This window comes from Marmota flaviventris, chromosome 10 (genome assembly GCF_047511675.1).
Source record: "Marmota flaviventris isolate mMarFla1 chromosome 10, mMarFla1.hap1, whole genome shotgun sequence".
Classification (NCBI taxonomy): domain Eukaryota; kingdom Metazoa; phylum Chordata; class Mammalia; order Rodentia; family Sciuridae; genus Marmota; species Marmota flaviventris.
The window spans coordinates 100,837,936-100,854,972 of NC_092507.1; the positions used below are offsets into that span (position 1 = coordinate 100,837,936).

At 43.5% G+C, this 17,037-nt stretch overlaps 1 protein-coding gene across 5 annotated transcripts in view; it reads left to right on the forward strand.

Moving 5' to 3' along the window:
- Elapor1 (endosome-lysosome associated apoptosis and autophagy regulator 1) overlaps positions 1-12,155 on the forward strand; it is an 83,771-nt gene extending 71,616 nt beyond the window's left edge. For 3 of the 5 annotated variants that reach the window (XM_027922068.2, XM_071618146.1, XM_071618147.1), the window contains 8 exons: positions 705-878; positions 3,602-3,782; positions 4,094-4,190; positions 4,677-4,778; positions 6,903-7,029; positions 7,114-7,292; positions 7,925-8,090; positions 9,362-12,155. In XM_027922068.2, coding sequence (XP_027777869.2) covers positions 705-878; positions 3,602-3,782; positions 4,094-4,190; positions 4,677-4,778; positions 6,903-7,029; positions 7,114-7,292; positions 7,925-8,090; positions 9,362-9,430 — 1,095 coding nt within the window. In that variant the 3' untranslated portion in view covers positions 9,431-12,155. Of the gene's footprint in view, positions 1-704; positions 879-3,601; positions 3,783-4,093; positions 4,191-4,676; positions 4,779-6,902; positions 7,030-7,113; positions 7,293-7,924; positions 8,091-9,330 lie in introns of all 5 variants that reach the window. The other 2 variants (XM_027922069.2, XM_071618145.1) reach the window with 2 other exon arrangements.
- The last annotated feature ends 4,882 nt before the right edge of the window (positions 12,156-17,037 follow it).

A 17,037-nucleotide genomic window follows, 5' to 3' on the forward strand; every position in this document is an offset into this window, starting at 1 on the left:
TTGTAGTTTCTTTCTTGCCATCCTAAACACCCTATTCTAGTTAGTACTGCATTGCAGGGCTGGGGCTATAGCTCAGAGGTAGATTGCTTGCCCAGCACGTGTGATGTCCTGGATTCAACCCCCAGTGTTGAAAAAAAAACAAAACAGAGAGATTGTCCAAGAAATACTAATATTTGTTTGAGAATAGCAGAGAATCATAATGGGGATATGCTACAATAAACTATGGGTATAGACAAAGAATTTGAGACAAAGCGAAAATTTTAAAGACAAAAATGAGAAGGATTACATCATATTTTTTGGAACAGTAATCTTTGACTATAATGATGAGTAACAACAGTGGCATTAGTCCAAGGTTGAACAGACAGTTGCAGGACAGATGTCCTTGTACATTTTGGATAGTTTGTGGTGCAAGCTGGTGGTTCTGGCAGAGTGCTTTGTGAAAACTAATATCAGGCAATCATGCATAAGAACCTTCCTTCAGGCTTATATCATCGTATATGATTGAGTAGAAAGATGTATGTAAATCTCACGAGTATCAGTTTTGTTTGCCTCTTTTAATATCTGTCCCAAATCCTTTCTTCCTTCTCTTTCACCCTATTTGAGCTGGACCAGTCTGGGGGAAAGTCTGCTCTTCCCCACTGGGGCCCCTCAAAGGGGTGATACTGCATGACCAACCAGCCTGACCCATTCCTTCTCCCCACCAGATCCATTCTCTCTGCTACAATGATTGCACCTTCTCACGCACCACTCCATCCAGGATTTTCAACTACAACTTCTCAGATTTGGCAAACACCCTCTCCTTGTTTGGAGGGCCAAGCTTCACTTCAAAGGGGTTGAAATATTTTCATCACTTTACCCTGAGTATCTGTGGAAACCAGGTATGGTATGCAAGTTGACAGTGTGAGAATTGAAAAAGGGAAACTAGTGATAGGAGGCCAGAGACAGGACACAGGAGAAAAGCTAGAAAACCTTCAGGCAGCAAGAGATTGAGGAGGTAAAAAGGGTCTAAATAATTATAACTCTCCCTTTTCTCCCTGAAATTAAATAATCTGGATGATAAACATTTAGGAAAATTAAAAAAATGTTTTAAGTAAGGTGTTTATTGACTGACCTGATCTTGTTTTTCCCTCAGAGTGAGTACAAGTTGAACATTCCTAAACATTCCTAAAGTATTAAGATTCTGGAACATTTTAGATGCTGGATTTTCAGATTAGGGATGCTCAACTGATAAAGTCTATGAAAATATTCTAAAATCTGAAAAACTCTAGAAACAGAAACAGTTCTGGCCTCAAACCCAAGGTAGGCTGAGGTGGGAGGATCACTTGAGCCCAGGAGTTCAAGGTTAGACTGGGTAACATAGCAAGACGGAGAGAGAGAGAGAGAGAGGAAGGAAGGAGAGAGAGGAAGGGAGGGGAGGAGAGAGGGGAAGGGAGGGAGAGAAGGAAAAGAAAGAAGGAAAAAAGAAAGAGAAAAAGGGGCTGGGGATATGACTTAATGGTAGAGTGCATGCCAGCTTACTCAAAGCCCTGGATTCAATCCCCAGCATCATCAGGAAAAAAAAAACAGTCTTTGATCCCCAGAATCAAAAAGAAAAAGAAAAATCTTCATTAATTATTGCATTTGTCACTTGTTTTCTAGAGACTGGAAAATAAACTGTCCCTAGTTCATCTATATATATCTTTGCTGACAGTACAAAAGAAAATAACATGAAAGCTTTTATAAATAAAGAATGGGACCTTCAGTCATTTCATGCTGCTGCAAATATTTTGGATCCAAAATCCAAAGTCAGAAAGAAATGTAAAGGGAGAGCCCACCACTACTGCCCTTGACTAATCACATACAAGCCATGATTAGCAGTGGGAAGTTCAGAAAGCTCATTCCAATATCATAAAATAGAAAGCATCCAGGGCACTGAGGCTGCGACTGTGGTGGGGAGGCCTTTGCATCTCACAGCTGATACTCTTTCTGTGCACCATGCAGAAGAGCATGTGTGTGTCTGCAAAGGGCATGTCAAAATAAAGGAATCTATGAAAGATTAGAGATGGGTATCTGTCCCGGTTTTAGAAATCTTTGAAGAATTAAAGTGAAGCCTCAGAAATAACAGGTAGTAGAAACTCAGCAAATGAGACTGATGAAAGCAAACCCCATGTAGCAAAAGTTTCAGTCCACGGGGTGGGGGAGTGGGGAATTTGAAGAAGTATGTCTTTTTTTCTTCCTTGACTCCTTTGTTCTTTTCAAAAATGCTATGTACAGTGACACTATAGATCTTCACTTCAAGGAAAAAGTAACTCTGTTTTATTATAATGTAGAGGTTGCTTTCTGTTTTAAAGCCTTCATCTACTTCTTATAATTGAGAAAACAAAAGATGCCAGATTTAGCTCTATTTGTAATAAAACTTACAACATTGAAAATGTTATGTTCTGAATATTTAGTCCACTTAATTTAAAACACTGAGTAAATGATTTCACATTAGCAAATAGGTTATCTGTTGATATTCCATAAACTTAATATCCTCAGAAGAATATTAATTATTTCCTCTAAAATCCCAATAACAGAATCTCAACTCCTATCCTCTTTCAGATTTCTACAGAGGGAGGTGTTTTTTGTTCGTTTGTTTGTTTGTTTTAGTCACCGATGGACCTTTTATTTTTATTTATTTATATGTGGTGCTAAGAATTGAACCTAGTACCTTGTACATGCTAGACAAGTGCTCTTCCACTGAGCTACAACCCCAGCCCCAGAGTGAGGTTCTTAAAGACTGAAAGTAAAGCAAACTTCCTTCTCTTGGGACATGTTTTCTTGGAAAAATGGAAGGGGTTCTGCCTAGCAGGGTGTCAGGCACAGTGGCACACACCTGTAATCTCAGGGAATTGGGTGGCAGAGGCAGAAGGATTACAAGTTTGAGACCAACCTGGTCAACTTAGTGAGACCCTGTTGATAAATCAATAAATAGGACTGGGGATGTAGCTCAGTTGTAGAGAGCCCATGGGTTCGATTCCCAGTACCAGGGCAGAAGGGAGAGGCGAAGGAAGGGATACTAACTGTCCTCAGATACTCTGCCTCAAGGTAGGAAGGGAGCTGGTTGTGGAGTTTGATTTAATACCTGGGAGACTCTGGAAAGTGCTTCTGAGACAAACATGAGACAAACCACAGCAGCATAGGAGAGCTAGAAGGAATGTGAACCAGAAAAAACAGTCAAATAAATTTCTCTGGCTTTCCCCAGGACCAGTTATATATTTCAGTTTCTGTCTAGAAAATGGATAAGGAAGACCGACCCTTCATTAATGGGCTGGTAGGTTAGAACTCCAAATCATCCTGTCTTGCTCAGGTAGTTCCTCCCTATAGTGACTCCAAGGAAATAAAAAGCTGGGGACCCCCTGGGCCAGAATTCAAAAAATGGGACACAAAGGCCCTATTTTTAGCTTTTTTTTTCTTTCTTCTTAGTCTATCTTGTTATTAGACCTGGGATGAATCATCCACTGCAACGTACCACTGGAAGCCTGAACTTTTAGATGCCAAAAACTGTTCCCTGTTCTTTTTTGGGAATTTCTCTGTGACCATTAGCTTTTTCCCATCTTACTCCCTATATCCCACACACCAGGGTAAGAAAATGTCTGTGTGCACTGACAATGTCACTGACCTCCGAATTCCTGAGGGCGAGTCAGGTTTCTCCAAATCCATCACAGCCTACATCTGCCAAGCAGTCATCATTCCTCCAGAGGTGACAGGTTATAAGGCCGGGGTGTCCTCACAGCCTGTCAGTCTTGCTGATCAACTTGTTGGTGAGTAATTCAGCTGCTCCAGGCTTCCTTGAGTGTGTATGTGTGTGCACGCGCAATTGCATGCATGTTTGAAGTTGCCAAGCTAGAAGATAAATGTCCCCATGCGAAGAGCCCAACTTCCTGACCTCTCTATTCCATCCTGTGTGCCAAGTGCCACTGGGAACTCTGATAAACCTTTAGGTCACTTTTTCATGAGCCACTTGGGGATGCTATGAGAATGGAGTAAATTTGGATGTTGACAGGTATTGAAAGTGAAGTGTTTGCTAGCTAATGCTACTAGTGAGAACTAATTAGGAACTCTAATCTGGCAGGAGTGTCAACAGATACGACAATGGATGGAATCACCTCCCCAGCTGAACTTTTCCACCCGGAAACTTCAGGAATACCGGATGTGATCTTCTTTTTTAGGTGAAGATGAAAGACCAGACTAATACAAGTGAACCTAGGAGTTGTCCACAATTCCTGTTGTATCCCTCTAGCTACCTCCTACTTATCAAACCAGAAATTGTCTGAGATCTAGCAGATCTGCGTAGTCATGGAATAAAGGCTGGTTGTTCTCTGGTCCCAGCTTCTTGGGTATTATTAGGGGATCTGCCCTAGAGGCAGGGAAAAATACTGGAAGATTCACAGCAAACTTCTCTTCTAGCCTAAGGAGGCCCCAGTGACTGCTAGCCTTACCTCTCTTAGCTGGTGCATTTCCACATAGACTAGATCCTCCTGGTTCCCCTTTTCACCATATATAGCCCAATGCCTATGCACTCCCTTTGTGTTAGGCCTGAGCCCAAGTCATGACTTGCCCAGCCAGGGACTCATTCCCTGTTGATTTCACTTAATGGCTCTCTAATAACACGGTGGAGTGACTCTTTCCCCTATGGGGGCTGGCTTTCTCTGCAGGTCCAATGATGTCACCCAGTCTTGCAGTTCTGGAAGATCAACCACTATCCGCATCAGATGCAATCCATCGAAACCTTCCTCTGGAAGCCTGTTACTGCCAAGGTAATCCCAACAAAGGGATGTAACAAAGGCTACAGCCTCCCTTCCTTGGACTCATTCCATCTCAAGAGCCAGAGACTACTGAAAAAGGAGAAAATAGTTTGAGACCCATTAATGGACTTTGGGGGGGCATAAGCATAGGCCCTACTCCTCAATCTTTAAATCACAAGAATGGGGCAGAAGGAAGAGTCAAAACTACCCTCACATTCCCAGACCATTATGGTGGCAGCTACATATATAGTACAGCAGCTAACACCTCTTTGAGAACTAGATTTGAATGAGTAACTCTACTTACTAGTTATATAACATAAATGAATACATTTCTTATCATCTCTAGGCCTGTTTTTCCTTATCTGTAAAATGGACATACTGAGTTCCCTCAGGGAGTTGTTTGAGGATTAATTGAAGCAATGAGACTTTAGGACTTCTCTTAAAGTCTGGTCATGATTAAGAATAGTAAAAGTTTAGCTCAGTTGTAGAGTCCACCATGCGGCCTGCACATTGGTTTCATTAATGAGGTTCTTGGCATAAAAGTTAGCTAGCAGAGATCGAAATAAAACACACAGACTCAGTTACCTTTTTCTATGACCAGGTCCGAGATGGCTCCCCTCTCTGGTTCCAACCTCGAACCACCCATAGGGCAGCAAGGATTACTCAGGACTAGCAGGAGAGAGAGAGAGAGAGAGAGAGAGAGAGAGAACGCCAGGGAGTAGCCTTTTATTGGGGAACAAGAAATTCAGGGGAGAATTCCATCCAATGAAGGTTGAGGGGGGGCTGCATTCCAAGGTCAGGGTCAGTGATTGGGCCCCCGGGGTCAGTGGTCAGTAACCCCCCCACACGGATGGGTTCTCTCATCAGGAGAGGGCCGGGAAAGTTCCCACACAGCCAGAACGCCTCAGACCCAAACCGGGAGTCGCCCAGTCACGTATGAGAATGGCTCTCCATAGTAGAGTGCTTGCCTAGCACATGTGAGGCCCTGGGTTCAATCCTCAGAAGCACATAAAGATAAATAAATAAAAAATAAAGTATTGTGTCCATCTACAACTATAAAAATAAAAAATAAGAAGTTTAGGAATCCTAGGAATCTCTCAACCAAAAGACACAATTCTGAGTTTAATAGCTGAATACACTGGATGATGAACTTCCAAACTAATATGACCACAGGATACCACTCCCTCCTTTTATTCCCCTACATATTGCCAACTAATGTCTTGGGTGGGTATTGGTGTCTTGAGGAGCACAGTGGGGAAATGTTGCTCCAAAATCACTGATCATGTAGCTGAAGAGCAAAGCAGGACAGCTTGATCCACCAATGGTGTTAGAGTGTGAAATCACTGTTCTTGCCATTGTAGACATCATTGCAAAGTACAAAGCAGATATCCATTCCCAAACTCCACCCCAACTCTGACCCCCAGCCCCCAGGAAGCTGCATCAAAGTGGCTATTGCAAAATTTCACCTGTTCATAGGGAAGACAGGAGCCATGGAGAAATTGATGGGGCAACCATGCTAGAGCTCAGACAAGTTAAATTATATCTGATGTCAGCAGAAACATGAATGGGCAGAGAATGGGGAGCCCAGTGGAGGCCTGGGAGGCCTCTTATTATCAGGGAAATTGAAGATCAAAACCTTAGTTAAGGTTGGGTGTGGTGGTGCATGCCTGTAATCCCAAGGACTCTGGAGGCTGAGGCAGGAAGATCACAAGTTTGATCCTTAGCAACTTAGTGAGGCCCTCAGTAACTTAATGAGACCCCGTCTCAAAATAAAAAATAAAAAGGGGTGGGGATGTAGCTCAGTGGTAAAGCACCCCTGGGTTCAATCTCTGTAACATACAAACAAACAAACAAAAAATCTGAGTTAAGAACCAGGGAAGGGGGCTGGGGTTGTGGCTCAGTAGAGGGCACTTGCCTCACATGTATGATCCTCAGCACCATATAAAAATAAACAAACAAAATAAAGATAGTGTGTCCATCTATAACAAAAAACCAAAACAACAACAACAACAACAACAAAAACAATGGGGAGGATTCTGGAGGCAGTCTGGGCAGAGAGGATAAGAATTGGGCAAATGACAGAACAGGCCACCAGTGCAGCAAGCAAGAGCTCAGGTCTCCTTTCTGCTTTGCTAGCATGTGCTCTGATGGGACCTGCGATGGCTGTAACTTCCACTTCCTGTGGGAGAGTGTGGCTGCTTGTCCACTGTGCTCGGCTGCCGACTACCACACTTTCGTCAGCAGCTGTGTCTCTGGGATCCAGGTAGGTTGCCCTCTGACTGGGAACTTCCCAGGAGTGAAAGGAATGTGGGATCTGAGGGCCTTGCCTTGCTTTTCTCCCCAACAGAAGACTACTTACATGTGGCGAGAACCAAAGTTATGCTTCCGTGGCATCTCCCTGCCTGAGCAGAGAGTCACCATCTGCAAAACAATAGATTTCTGGCTGAAAGTGGGCATCTCTGCAGGCACTTGTACTGCCATCCTACTGACTGTCTTAACTTGCTACTTTTGGAAAAAGAATCAAAAGTAAGTGATGGGGTATTAGAGCTTGAGACTGGGCAGGGTCGGATCACTGAGCAGAGCATAAGTTAATTGGGGCTTTCTTTGAAGTTGGCCATAGACCCTGTGACTCTATCCAGACATTATCAAGCCACCTATCCAGTGTATTCCTTGCTTATCTTCACTTCTAAATAGGGACAGTACCATCTGGCAGTCTATAAATGACTGCAGGATTCTCAAAAAAAAAAAGCAAAGGGTGTCCCTTGGGCTGGGGGTGTTAGCTCAATGGTAGAGCAGTTGCCGAACCTGCAAGAGAACCTGGGTTTGATCCCCAGCACGAGAGAGAGAGAGAGAGAGAGAGAGAGAGAGAGAGAGAGAGGGAGTCTTAAATTTGTTTTTATTAAAAATAATACACATAATGACTTCATGGCTTCAATATACCCATTAAGCTTTGAGATCCAAAGAATAGCCACCCTTAAAGAAAAAAGGTCACTGAACTAATGAGCCAAGACTCCTTCCGTACACCCAGCCCTGACACTATTTTGCCATGTTTCCATCTACATGTCATGGGGAGTAACTGTTTACAGCCAAGCCTCTCTCCTTTCTTCCCCCTTATTCACACATTCTGGTATCTTGCCTCCCCAACCCCCGTTTCATAGGCTAGAATACAAGTACTCCAAACTGGTGATGAACACTACCCTCAAGGACTGTGACCTGCCAGCAGCTGACAGCTGTGCCATCATGGAAGGCGAGGATGTAGAAGATGACCTTATCTTTACCAGCAAGAAGTCACTCTTTGGGAAGATCAAATCGTTTACCTCCAAGGTAGGGGGGACCAGTGCACTAAGGCCAGCCTGAAGGGCTGGAGAAGACGCCACTCTTATTGACCCTGCAGGGACTACTACTCTGCTCCCAGCTCCCCTTACCATTCTATTCCCCACTCAAAAACCCTGCCTCCTGCCTCCTGTGTTTGATACCAGTACTCTTTTTCCTGGTGCCCAAGTCTACTGTTGACCAGGCTCCTTCTCCCACAACATGTACTCCAGTTGGTGAACTGTTTGGGCCTTTTAACTTCCAGAAGGAGTACTGAACCATCCATATTTTAAGAATCATCCCCCAACCATGTTTTTTGGAGGGGAGAAGAGTCCATCTCTAGAACTAGCTTCTGACAGAAGCGAGGCTCTCCTCTAACCAGTGGAGGGTGCTGTCCCCCAGGAGTCTGGGCCCAGTCCTGTAGGGGCTGAGTCATAGCTAAGTCTAAGGTGTTCACCACCCAGCAGTTCTGAGCTGGGAGGGTTGACACTATGTGGGCGGGTGAGTGAGTGTGGAGCTCATAAATGCAATACAGACACCACTGTCGCTGGGCGTGGGGCCAGCAGAAAGCATCCAAGCAACTCCTCCAGGGAGTGCTACTACAGCCCCACTCTGCGAGAAAGCACACCTGAACACTGCCCAGAACCAGTTCATCCAAACATGTGTGGGCGGGGAGAGTGGTAAGGGGGAGGAGAGGACAGGCAGGATGGTGAAGAAAGATGGCAAGTGTTTAGATTGCTGAATCCTGATCCCATTGTGCTGACCTGCCATAGTGACGCCCTTGGTCTCCTTAGACCTTGATTTTTTTTTTTTTAAACCAATGGGAGAACAGTTCCACCAAGATTCCTTGAGTCAATCTGAGACTACTAGAATTCAGCAAAGATGTAAAGTGGGGAGCCATGTAATTCCAGCAAGGTGGGAAGCAGAGGCAAGAGGATCACAAGTTCAAGGCCAGCCCAGGCAACTTGGCAAGACCCTGTCTCAAAAATAAAAAATGGAAAGGGCTGGGGATATAGTCAGTGGTAGAGCCCCACTGGGTTCAATCCCCAATATAGGGCTGAGTGGGTAGTGCAAAGCAGGGGATTTTAAAGGTTTTTCTTATTCGCTGAGCCTGATTGGAGCAAAAACAGGGGGTATCTCATCTCTATATTTCCACAAAATCACCGAAAACAGGAGTTCCATAAGGGTTCCTTCTGTCGCTTATTTTCCATTTCTCTTCTTTGTCCTCTAAACTTGCCCCCAACCTATGCAGCAGCCAGCTCCTGTCACCATCTCTCTTTCAGAGGACTCCTGACGGATTTGACTCAGTGCCATTGAAGACATCCTCAGGAGGCCCAGACATGGACCTGTGAGGGGTGTCACCCTGCCTCACCTGCCTCCTCACTTTGGCACATCACCTAGCAAGCCTGAGGCAATTTGGGTGCCAGCATCCTGCAATATCCACTGCTGGAAATCTCTTCATTGTGGCCTTATCAGAAGAAGTTTGAATTTCAGATCTTTGGTTGTTTTTTTTTTTTTTAATAGAGTACCCAAACCTTCCTTTCTGCTTGCCTCAAACCTGCCAAATATACCCACACTTTGTTTGTATATTATTCCCTTGCTTGCATCTTGTTTCCTAAATCGGCACAGCCAAGGAAGCTGTCATAGCCTCATCTGCCCATCATTCTTGTAACTCTAGAGTGAAAAGATTTCTCCTCTTCTTAAGTATAAGAATGACTCCTTCTGTTCTCTTAAGGGCAGAAACAGCTGGGAGTCTTCCTGATCATATGCCCTCAGCTCATGATCTCTTTAGGGGAGAGGCTGAGTAGGGGGGGTGTCTAGGTTCTCTGGTGGATGATCTTCATGGTAGCCTGAATCCATTTTTTCCTAAATAATCAGCTCAGGATGAGGGTAATGGATAGTCCTAGGCCAAGGTGAGTAAGGCCTGCATAAGAAGAGGCTTGAGAAGCACAAAGAGAGGCAGTAAGGAAGGGTTTTGTTTTGTTTTGTTTTATAACCAGGTACCTCATTTTCTTTAGTAATAAATATTCTCACAGAAGCCAAAGGAAAAAAGTTTATCAAGTAAATACCCAGAGCCCTCGTGGATCTAGTCTCTGCCCTCCCTCCTTTTTTTCTTTATACACACACACACACACACACACACACACATCCCACCATCTCTTTATGACACTAAAGAGAACCAGGTAAGCCCCAAACCCCTATGTCTAGCCTTATCCTCTATTGGCTTTTATCGACATAGCAAACTCTTGCCAGTGAGGACAGTTTCATCCTTGGGCACCCTATCCTTGGGACCATATTCCAGGACAGGTAAAAGAACATAGGAGGCCAAGGTGTTAATGTGGCATCCCGGGGATTACATCCCACAATGGCATGGACGTGAGGTGGCCATAATGTGTACTTCTGACTTATCTGCTCAGCCACAAAATCCAGTAACTCCTAGGCTAGCCAGAAAGGGAATCAGAACCCCCACAATAGAACCAGACTGGTCTTCAAGGAGGGAAGACTAGGGGAGTCTAAAAAAAGATGTGCACCAAACTGGAATGCTTCTCATTTCTTTTATGCAATAAAAAGCTAAAAGGACTTTTGGCAACACACCCTTTGACCAGTTAATAGAGTGGATGAACTCTGCCCAGATCCCACTTTTACACAACTATAATCAATGAACTTGAATGGTAAAACCAGAGCAAAACTTTCAATTATCTTTTTCTTTCTACAACTTTCCTTCTGGCAATTCTCCCTCCCTTACAATCAGGCCTGCACAACCATCCCAAGCCCCAGTTGCCCATGATTTGTACCTGTGCCCTTTCTGCAGTGGTCATATGGTGAACAGATAGTATTAGAATGGAGTGGTTTGTGTGCTACTAAGTTGTTTGCTCATTTTATTAGCCACAATAGTCTAATGAGAGTCTGTGATAAGTGGAGCTAGGCCGTTGATAGCATCTGTGGTGGCAGGGAGTCCCTTTGACTCAATATATCTAGCTTTTCTTGGGCAGAGCCACAGTCTCCCTCCTGTTGTGGGAGTCAGGCTTTCAGAACCTGAAGCCATACTAGAAGTCCCCCATGGATGCACATAGACTCCAGTCTTCTGCAGCCTCAGCATCAGCAACTGGGCATCTCTGCTCCCCACTGAATAACTGCCTCTTGTAACAGGGGCCACAGTTGGTCCTCCAGCTGTTCTGTAAGGACTGCAAAAAAGTACACCCCTTTGACTTCTTTATTGTGGCCTACTGACACCGGATGCCCTCAGAGTAACCTCAAACTCCACTCATTTAGTTTATAGCACTTTAAGGATCTCCTTTTTACTTCCCATTACTGGGCTGATTTCCACTGGAAGGGGTCACCTTTTGATCCCCTGGCAACATAGATACACCAGATATTTTAAATACAGATTTATTGAGATTTAATCTACATATCATATAATTTGCCCATTTAAAATATACAATTCTGTGGCTTTTTGTATATTCATAGAATTGCATGTATTTTTTTTTCCTGCAGTGCTGGGATGGAACCCAGGGCCTCTCACATGTGGGGCAAGTGAGTTACACCCCAGCCCTGTACATTCATTTCAGAACAGACACATAGTAGATCTGTTATGGGGGGAAAGACTTTAGTCCTTGACCCAGAGTGGTTTTCACAAGCTATTGGGGGAGAGTGTGTGGCTCAGGAGATAAAATATTTAGATCCTGTTTGGTCACCTAGAGTCCTGGCACCCATAACTAACTTTCATCCTGTAGCTATCACCTGTATTTATTTAGCTGGGAATACCAATGAAGATTGTGGTGTATCCAAGGACCAGGGGATTTCTTATGCCAACAAAAGAAAAAAATTTTTTTAGTCTGACTCTACATTAAAGATAAGACTGACTATATTTATACATCAGAGACTTTGTAACAGATTTTTCAGATTTGTGAAATCAAATTTTTGTCTCATCAGGAATGGTTGGATTTCCTTTTTATTCTGTATTCTAAGCATTTATAGTTTGTTAGGGGATGGGTAATGCATGTTACATTTTTTTTTTTTTTTTTTTGTGAAATAAAAACATGCCTTTTGAGTTGTTTTTCTAGAACATAGATGGGGTGGTTGGATGGTTGAAGGGGAAGTGGTAAGTGTCCTTGAAGCCAACAGAAGAGGAGAAGGAGACAGAAATGAGCACAGACTTCAGAGCACCACAGACCCAATTTAGAAGCCTCTTACTACCTATTTAGGAATCAGTCAATACGTAAGGCCTCAGTTTCCACAATAATAAAATGTATCTAAATACTAAGAATGGATGAGGGGCAAAATGGATAACAGGTAAAACACTTAGCATGTGAGTTTCCTGCCAGCCCAGTTCAGATTCTCTCAGGTGGCAGAAAGCCAACCACATAATAACATATCTACAAAGATAAAATTAGCTTTTGGGGTAGGAGATGGATTATTATAGACTAAATGAGAGGAAAATCCTAGAGGATATCAAGGACCTACCATTTCTAAGAGTAGCTGGATTGTCCTGCTGCTACCTTCCTTCATTCTAATTGAGGGCATTTGACTCCCCAAAAGTATCCTCCTGGCTAAATGAGTTTGGGACTTCACAGACTTTTAAGTCTGAATGACACCAAACACCTGGTGATCTAAATCAGATTCCTTAGGTTAGCCTCCACACAAGCCTCTCCTCCTCCAGTCCCCACTCTCTTCTCTGAGGCCAGAGTCTTTTCTCTAACACATATCTGATGGCAAAGTGCAAGAATCTCTGGTGGTTCCTCATCGCTATCAGGCAGGACTTACCCTTAGTAGGTGCCCTTCTGTATTCCAAGTTTATGGTTTATGACCCACATCTATTTTCACCAGGTAGCACCTGGGTTGCACTACTGGTTAAATATTTTGAATATCACCACTGCTTATAGGATAAAGTCCAGACTCTAAGAATGAAAGTAGAAAAGGAAGTGCATTAATTTGGCATCTGCATGTGTCAAGTCTGGATGGAGTGCTTTCAAGGCATTACCTCACTCAGTTCTCTGTACATTCCAGAGGTGGGTACCATTTCTCTTACAAGAGAGATAGAAATTCTAGTATGTGCCCTACAGAGTCCCTATAGCCCACCCTGCCCCTTGCCTTGTTGTTTATACACCAACCACACTCCCCACATGGGCACAAGCTATGTGCCTCTGTGCCTTCCTTCCCTTTCACCTGACAGATCTCACCCAGCCTTCGAGGTCTCCTTACTGTGAGACTTTCCCTGGCTCACCCATTGGGTATACTATAGCGAAAAAACAATCACGTGGGAGTCCTGCTGTTAATTTTCATAAATTCAACAATATATTGTACAGCATCCCAGTGTAACAATCAAGCCACAGACATAATTGAGCCTAAAATGAGGGTGTATGTGCAAATATTTTAAAGATCTCCCAATCATTGCTGAAGTATCCAGGCCAAGAAGACACAACTTGGTCTAAACCTTAAAGTGTTTAATAAATTGGGAACCACAGAGGAACAATGTCTATTGAACAGATGGAAAAACTGATATAGGGTGACAATACAAAACTTTATGGATAATTTAAGAACTATTAAAGAAGATTTTGGAACATAAACTAATTTCTTCTTATTTTCCGAAGCCAATAATTCCACATAAAATGCAAGTGCCTATAGGAAACAGTGTGGTAGGAAAGGAGAGACACCTCACCCCAATTCCATCTGAGGGAGAGGCTGGATCAAGACTTCCCTCTACCCCAGGTCTGGCAGCTTTCAATCACCCATGCTATTATCTTCAAATTTCTTCTGAGTTGCTCAAGGACAGCAGTATGGTGTCACTCAGAGAGAGAGGAGTGGGCAACCCAGGGCTGGAGTTCCTCCAGAAACAGCATAATAAAAACTAGTGTACTGTGGGAAACCAGAGAGTGCCTAACCCTTCTGGGGGTGGGGGGAAGAGGGTGTCGGAGTAAGTCCAGGAGGAAGGAGGAATTAGCCAGTTAGGAGGAACACAGGAAGGAAAGGGAGTTCAGGTAGAAGATTGTTCAAAGAAAGGCTCCAGGGCAAGGAAAGGGAGTCACAGGTAGTTTGGCTTGGAAAGCGCACTTGTCCTGAGTTAAAGAAAGAACTTGTAGTAGAAGCTGGTAGGGGCAGGTCATGAAGGGCTTTGGGAGCCTGTTTGGACTTTCATTGTGAGGGCAACCGGTTGCCGCCCAAGACTTATAGCAGGGGAGTGACAGGATTGGGCTTGCTTGTCAAACACTGAGAAATCTTACTTCAAGACAGTGAAAGGAACACAAAGAGAAGCTGAAGCGAGGCCTCAGAGAACCTTCCCACATTAGCCAGTTCTGAATTGGTAAAAACTGAGGGAAGCAGTTTTGATTGGCTGCCCTCTCTGACTTTTCTTGTTTCCTCCCTGAAGGTGTTCATTCCCCTGGGCTGTCTGTCCCCAGACTGCCCAGGATGCTTAAGGCACTACCTAATCCAGGATTCTGTTCCTGGAACCTGCTATTAGCTTCTATCCTGTCAGCCTCCTCTCTGCAACTCCTTCACCTGGTGAGCACGCACCTAATGTGTAAGGCATTGTGCTAGATTCTACAAGGATGAAAATGCAAATACCCAAGAGCCCCTGCCCTATAAGAAAAGGCCACACATTCCAGGAGAAAAGAAACAGGGAGGGAAGCAAGTCCACACTTAACCTGTGTACTTGTTTTGTCTACCCCTCAATTTTCCCAGACCTCAGTTTTCTTATATAGAAAATAAAGGAGTTGACCTACCTCACTGTTGAGGGTCCTTGAATTCCTGAGTCTTTCCAGGCAGCACCCAAGAGCTATTCTTGGTATAAAGTTCTAACAGAAATGACACATCCAAAAGTGGTATGGCCTCAAACCATCACTACACAAAGCCATAGCTTTATGCCGATTTGTTCCTGTGTTAGCTTCTGGCAGAAATGACTTAGTGTAGTGACATTGGTTATTTTTTTACTGATCAGAATTTCTAGTTAGCAGTCATATTTGATTAATTACATAAAGAAAATGAATTACTATTATTTTTGAAAATCACGTTAGCCTAGTGCAGTAGCACACCATTGTTATCCCAGCTGCTCCGGAAGCTGAGGCCAGAGTATCCCTTGAGTACAGGAGTTCAAAGCCAACCTGGGCAACTTAGGAAGACTTGTCTCAAAAAAATTTTTAAAAATTATGTTCATTGGACACAAAGTGTTCAAAACATAGGGGAAATGTGACAAAAAGATAGGGGATTATTAGGCTAACAAAGAGCTAAATTTCTTCTTCAGCTCTAAAATTCCTGATTCAACAATGATAAATGAAGTATGATATTATATTACTGTGTTATATTATCAAATAACATGAGGATTTTATAAGGGGATGTCTGTAATTTAATAAGACAAATGGTGAAAATGCCCAAGCAAAATTGGAGAGCCAGATTTTTTTTTTTTTTTTTTTTTTGGTACCAGGGATTGAACCCAGGGGTGCTTATCCACTGAGCAACAGACCTTTTTATTTTTTTGGAGGGGTACTGGGGATTGAACGCAGGGGTGCCGATCCACAGAGCCACATCTCTGAAAGAATTCCCCACGCAAAGACACTTCGCCGGGAGAATTCCAATTTTATTGCAAAAAGCTGTGTGCTTATATAGAACTAAGGGGGAGATGGCAGGGCTTAGATAAATGGCAGGCAACCCGTTTATTGGCAAGTTCTTTCAGATATAGCTCTGGAGCCCAGGAATTAGTTCTCACTGGGGCTAAAGTTCCCCGCCAGCAAGATTTGAAATTGGCGCTGGCGGGAGAGTTCACACAGGCGGGAACTTTTCGCGCCACTACAGAAAAGAAGAAGGTAGGAAGAAGAAGTCCTTAGGCGCCATGTTGGGGTTTTTCTCTGGGGTATGGCTGCCGTTTATACTTTTCCCAACAATCTCCAGTCCTATTTTTGTATTTTATTTAGAAACAAGTTCTCCCTGAGTTTCTTAGTGCCTCGCTTTTGCTGAGGCTGGCTTTAAACTCTCGATCCTCCTGTCTCAGCCTCCTGAGCCGCTGGGATTACAGGTGTGCTTGCTAAGTAGTTTAGGGCCTCAATAAATTGCTAAGGCTGGCCTTGAATTTGAGATCCTCCTGCCTCAGCTCCTGAGCCTCTGGAATTATAGGCATGTGCCAACACACCCAGCTCTTTTGTTGTTGTTGTTGAGAGAGACCCATAGAAAAGATTGGCCCTGTGGCCCTCCTCCCCCAGGCCAGAGCCCAGTGCAGCCTTAGGAACATCCACCACTATTTTCAAACCATAGTAGGCAGTACACTTTGATAGTTAATGCCTTTGCTAACCTGAGAGCAGGCAGCACACCATCCCAGAATTTGCCCTCAGAGGGTTTCAGAGATCTCATGTTTTGAAGAGAGTCTTCTTAAATTTTTTCCTCGGAGACTGCAGCTTGTCACCCTTACCTTCTACTAGTTTTATTTAATTTTTAAATATTTATTATTTAAATTTTTCTGGATATCTTTAATTTCCATTTATAAATCTCATGTAGTTACCTCCAACTGAACCTAAATCACATCCAGGACTCTGGCTGCAAGGTATGCTAGAAAATGTAGTTTTTAGCCTTCCATACTCTATGGAACAGGAAGAGACAAAAGGTTGGTGTAAATATTAAGTTATTTTATATTATCTACTATACAGGGTGGCAGTTTAAAAGCAAGGTTTTCTCATATTAGGAGTAATATCAATAATGTTTATAGGCAAAGAAAGATACAAAGCAGGTGGAGATTTGACATGAGGGAGGGAGGGAGGGAGAGAGAGAGAGAGAGAGAGAAATAATCAATAGAGCACAGTATAAAAAGGAAGGAAAAGGATTAGGTCAACAGAGAGACTCAGTCTTGTAAATGAGGAGGGGAACCTGTGCCTCCAAAATAACAAATAAGGAGTCACAGAAGTGTTGAAGTAAAACAAAGTGGAGTTCTGCTGGATGACCCCAACATTTTCAGTGAAACAAGAGGCAAAGCCAT